This window comes from Nicotiana tabacum, chromosome 1 (assembly GCF_000715075.1).
Source record: "Nicotiana tabacum cultivar K326 chromosome 1, ASM71507v2, whole genome shotgun sequence".
Taxonomy (NCBI): Eukaryota; Viridiplantae; Streptophyta; class Magnoliopsida; order Solanales; family Solanaceae; genus Nicotiana; species Nicotiana tabacum.
The window spans coordinates 207,645,910-207,651,909 of record NC_134080.1 but is presented as its reverse complement, the minus strand read 5'-3'; the positions used below and the strand labels follow the sequence as shown (position 1 = coordinate 207,651,909).

Sequence of the window (6,000 nt, the reverse complement as noted above, 5' to 3'; positions counted from 1 at the left end):
ATAAAGGGTACACTCCATTATCATCTTCAAGATTCCCTATAGTCAATTCTTGATGCTCCCCTTTGGTATTGAACTGTACAAAAGGATCAATACTGATATTTGCAATCTATAATAATTTTTGCAGATAAGGAGCATCTGAACATACTTTTCACTAGTATCAACATCAGATGCTGGTTGAAGCGATCACTCCGAATCAATAGTGAAACCAGAAATTTTCTCAAGGACGTTCAAACTTGAAAGAAGTAAAAGAAAATCCCGACACGGGGTGTTCAATATATGTTACGTATCTCTAAAACCTGATATTTTACCTATATACGCAGTGTAATTTTCCAACAAAGGGTGGTCAATTGACCACCTTACCAAAGTGTAGCTTCGCCCCTGCTCCAAATTCCCCATATTTCATAAGTTTTCATTCTATAAACAAATGATAAGTTTCTTAAGTGTGTGTCATCAAGCAGCAACTTTTCTATTTGGTCAGGTGGATGAATGTAAATTAAGTAGAACATGGCACAAAACGAAGGTTGCACAGCAAAATTTAGGCTACTTTCACCAAATTTAACATGGAGTGGAACAAATGAAGCTCTAAAATGGTCGCCCTTCAACATCTAATATTCTTAACAACAATGGCTAGTTCAAAATTCAACTTTATTTACAGTGAGCAGGCAAGAAGCTTAGGCCGCGCTTTACTTGAAATAGTCAAATAGGACTTTGATCTAAAGAATGAAAGGGAACAATATGATTCCTATTGTTAGCCAAAACTGAGCAAACAGATCATGCTGGTGTTGCTGTCTTGCCTTCTTTAACATGAGGATGTCTGAGATTGAACATACCAGCAAGTCCCTTTTCCCTTGCTAGCTGTTCTAGTTCTTGAATTTTGCTTTTGAGGCCCTCCATCTCCTTTTCCAATGCTTCATCTCGTTGCCTCAATTTCTGAAATACACCCGTTTGAACTGAGATATAACTTGAACACATATATCTAGGATAAATGGTTTGCATGTTCTTACGCGAAATAAGAAACTTTTCGAATTTCTGCTTAGGTAGAACATAAAATGAACATAGTTCTATTGAATACCACCCCTCTTAAATTTGTAGAGATAAATCATCAGACTAATGCACGTTGTCGTCATCCAAGGCAATCAGATTTAGATAGAATTTAAAACACAAAAAAGGAGAGATGACAAAGTACATATTTTGGATAATAGATAAAGCATACTATAAAGTTTGCCAAGACGAGAATAAGAAGAATATGAGAGGACTACCTCCATTTCTTGCCTACGAAGTTCCTCCTTCTTAGCCTCTGACCGAGCACTTCTCTGCACCTCAAATGCAAGAGCAGCAACTGCGACCTGTTCACCAAATTGCAAAAGTTGCACAAAGATTAGAAGATGCGCTAGAAGTAGATGGAAGGCAGGTCACATTTCAAGGGTTAAAGTTGGCTACAAGTCTCAAGAGATTGAAGACATAGAAATGATGCCCTTAGAGATTGGTCATGTGTGTGGTTGGATGCCCTGAACAGAAATAGACAAAAAAAATTGCAACCTCCTAGTCATAAGGTGGCAACTATTACCCTTGTGCCAAATCTTACTGTGCCAGCAAGTACAAGACATCACAATTGTCAGGACTTGCGGCTTATTCTTTTCAAGAACTTAATGCGGTCATTGAACAAATATTTTTTGAGTAAGCAAGTAGATAAATCCGATCATTCATTAAAATGTTAATACTTCAAAAAACACCCAAAACCAATCCTAAAAACTTCCCAAGCCTTCTCGTATCTTCCTCCACTGACATATATTTGGCTACTGCACTATCCGATTGTCAAATGTCTATTGCATATGTTATTTTGGAATTAAAGGAGTTCTCTGTCAAAGGGCCTTTCAATAGCTTTATCCATAAGAAAATAAATGTTGCAAGAACGCAATGTAGAGAATCTAAATATTGTCAAATGCATGAAATAGCAGAGGCAACTCTGACCTTCAAACCCGTATTGCCATCACAGGTTGCTGAGACTTTAATTTCTTCGAAGCAAATTAGCCAAAGCAATAATTCTATAATTATCAAGACTCAGATATTGTGCACATGCACGAAGCTTGCTATGTATATTGAGATATGAGAATTTCCTAAACAAGGTGGTACTTGTCTCATGGCTCTTTCTGCCTTCTTTACTAGCAGTGGCTTTCTGGTAGAATCAACATTAGGGAAGTTGTACAGAAAAAGATTTAGAAGTCATGTTGGTCTAGGCAAGTCGCACACCTCAATGGAAGACAAGTGCTATAAGCTTGTGTATTATGTGTCAGCGGACTTCTACAAAGAAGGATTTAGTGGTTGTATTGGACTAGGCTATTCTCGCACTTATGGCAGATAAATGTTAATGATCATGGACTTTGAGACTTAAGTGGATTATTTTTTTAAAAAAAATTCAAATGAACGCTAGTCTGGAAATCATGGATTTTTCTTTAATTGACAAAGATAACATAACATGTTCCTTTTTTTCTTTTTGGGGTAACTAGGGAGAACATATCAAGTTTTACATGCTTAAAATTTGTATCATTCGATGCTTAGCAAAGCTTGTCTGCGCTCTCACAACAATTAACATGTAATAGATAAGAATCAGGATAGCTAACTTTGCAAATATTATTGCAAAAAACGAGTGGGAAAATAAACAATACCGAGAAAACAAAAAATTCCCCCAGAAGATCAACAGCTGCTTGAACCGCTTTCTCTTCGTTCAAAGGTCGTATTCCAACATCAGTTGCATGGCCATAAAGCCGTCTTTGCATGGTTGTTGTCATTCGGTGATTCGCCTGGTTTCAGCAATGGATATAATGAAAAAAATTATCTATATTAGGAGAAACTCTTAACAAGTCAAAGTAAAAGCAGAAGTGGAGAATAACTTTCTGAAAGAGTGAAGGCTACTAGAGTATTCACATCTGAAACAAGATATGGGCATATGTATTGAAACATATCTAGAAAATATTCAGAGAGTGATGCAAGAGTGCATGTAAACAATTGCAGACAAACTCATGAACAATAATACAAGCCAGAATTAACCACAAATATGAGACTTATTCAGTAAAATCATCTAAGACATAAGAGTCCCTTAATGGAGATACCGCTAGCACCTTTGGACACACAATAGTCTTCAAAAATGACCATCACACTTGTGATGTCAAACCAAGTATCTGCTAGTCACAGTTTGTTATCAATATGTTAATACATTCTTGTCAATGTCTAGATCACATTTTGTTTTTACATTTTATTCCATATAAAATTTGTAGCAGTCAATTGTAAGTATGTTATAAGAAGCGGGTAGTCTTTCTAACAGAGCAATCATGCCCTTGTACAACAACAAGATTTGCACTCTTGCAGCAACTTATTGCAATCTTATGTCTCTATACTACTAACACTTGAGCAGAGACTTGCCAACATTTGAAAATCAGCACATCTCTGTTCTTGTCAATTTGAGACCATTTCTCAATGTACGGCTCCAGCAAAGAGCAGCCACTCAGCTTTAGGAAATGGACACACTCTTCTAAACTAGCACTTGTATCCAGTAATCGTATTATCAAATTAAAAAATGAGGAACTTATACCCTCTCCAAAAATCCCTTTCATTATGCAACTCGACTCATAGCTACACGGAGAGGTTATGATGACAGGGAACAAAAATATCCTCTTGGTTGACCTGTGCAAGAAAATCTTCCAAGTATTGATACATTGAGCCCTCTAAAACAATCCAATCTTTTTTTCTTTGCTTTTGCACAACTCGAGTTTTCCACTCAGTTACCTGCTATCTCCTACCAATACAGGAAATAAAATGATCCAACCTTTTGGCAAAGCCAAATGTGGATCACAACCAACAAAAGGTGGTAAAGTCCCCCAACAATTCTTCTACAAATAAATGAATGTCACATTGGAACAAAACTAGAATCGACAAGTTCTCACCAATTTAACAGCAAATTCCATAATTCTTCGACATTTTTATTTTATTTTATTTATTTCCTACCTGGTGTCCGGTACCTGCTTTGGGGCCAGACTACTCCAGATTCACGGTAGGAAGTACCAATTTGGCGATAAAGCACTTCCAACCAAAAGTGACTCCTTTCTCATGGCTCGCACCCGAGACATGTGGCCTACATTTTGAGCTCTTTTAAAATATACAATTCCTTGATTGGTGAGCAACTCAAGACCAACCAAGACAAAGACCACAAGAATGTAATTGGACAAACTAGAATTGGAATTACGATAAGACAAAATAAAATTCACACACAATCATTGACTCAACTCCTCCTATTTGAGTGTCGCAAACCACAATTGACCCAAGACTGGCCAAAGAACATTATGGGTTCGACTTCGTGATTCTACCATTTGCCCATTTAATTTAATTAGGTTTGAAATTTTATTATTTGCTTATTTAGTGCATTTTTAATATTTAAAGATATTGGGTTCAGATGAACCTGATACAAATTAGAGAGAACCACGCCCAAAAGCTAGCTATTGAGGTGAGAGAACTATATAAACCCCACATCGGGCATATTGTAATACCGATATGGTACTCGAGTCTCATACCTTGCAATGGACCATAACAAAACCCACCCCGAGAACAAGGATTGTGATAGGTTACTTTTAAAATGGTTAATGATGATTGAATCCAAATAATTCATATAATCGACATCAACTAGTTTGAAATTTACATGATTCATCCAGTCATCAACCCAACAAAAATACAGTAACACAAATAACAAAGATAAACAAAACTCGAATCATAACAGGAAAGAAAAATAAAACATTTATAGTAACACAATGATACAATTGAAGGGTTTATAAGATATTGGGATTATTAATACCTGGGCAATGCTGATGATCAAATGACGGAACTTGGGGTGCAAGCCAGCCTCTTTCTTGAGCCTAGCTGCAATGGGTTTGCTTAAAGTTTTTAAAGCAAGTGTCCCTAACTTCAATAATGGGAGAACCATCACTTTCGGTTTTTGAGTTCTCTGCTTTGTTACTGTCCCGCTAATTGCTTGATCTGGGTATTTTAATGACATCAATTAAAAAGTAAAGACTATCATTTCGAAGAAATTTTTTGTATTTATATCTGATTATTTGTTTGTTGAGAACTAAGATATTGACCAAGAAGCGGAAGGTTCATTTTCTTGATGAAGAAGCTAAATGCTTGTGAGGAAGGGTTCCTTTTCCATCAACTTGTGCGGCAGGTTAGTTGTGGAAATTCGTAAGTGGTTTTTTGGATGATGATGTCTGTGTGTAAATTGTAAAAGGCAGTTAGGAGGAAATGCATTAATATTAGGGTCAAATTATTTAATTAGTTTGTTTGGCCATGTTACCAAAAGCAGATTTATTTTTTTTCAAAAGTGCTTTGGTGAGCATCCGTTTATGTTTGGTTAATTTATTTGAAAAATATTTCTGAGCAGCAATTAGTGTTTGGCCAAACTTTTAAAAATTGCTTCTAAGTATATTTTTCTTAGAAGTGTTTTTCAAAAAATTACTTTTAGAGATAAACTATTTTTTTCTGCTCCTCCAAAACTGCTTCTGTTTCTACTCAAAAATACTTTTTTCCTCTAAAAACTTGTACAAACACTTCAGCTTTGAAAAAAAAAACTTTTGTTTTGAAGAAAAAAAGTTCTTTTGGCTTGAAGAAGCTTGGCCAAACAGGCTATAATACTCCTTTCGACTCAATTTTTGTGAATGTATTTGACTATTGAAGTTTAAGAAATAAAAGAAGATTTTTGAAATTTATGGTCTAAAATAAATCACCAAAATTTGTATGACTAGAAATAATCTCATTAAAAGGTAAAAGGGGAAATTTAAAGTTGAATTGCTACTAAATATAAAAATGTGTAATTTTTTTTTTTTTTGAACTTACTAAAAAAGAAAAAAGTGTCAAATAAATTGGTCTAAATAGAGTAATATTTTTTAGTTTCTCGGTTATTTCTCGATTTTGATTTTAGTCCTTGTGGTATCTGATTAAGCATATTTAACCTTT

The 6,000-nt window shown here is 35.3% G+C and overlaps 1 protein-coding gene across 1 annotated transcript; it reads right to left on the bottom strand.

Annotated features, from left to right (window-relative positions):
- Positions 1-575: 575 nt before the first annotated feature.
- LOC107794614 (OPA3-like protein) lies at positions 576-5,259 on the bottom strand. Its single transcript, XM_016617117.2, has 4 exons — positions 4,844-5,259; positions 2,667-2,801; positions 1,260-1,346; positions 576-930 (listed from the first exon to the last, which is right to left on the bottom strand). Exons 1-4 carry the CDS (start codon positions 5,042-5,044, stop codon positions 772-774), a joined length of 582 nt encoding a protein of 193 aa, XP_016472603.1. The 5' UTR covers positions 5,045-5,259; the 3' UTR covers positions 576-771.
- Positions 5,260-6,000: the final 741 nt, after the last annotated feature.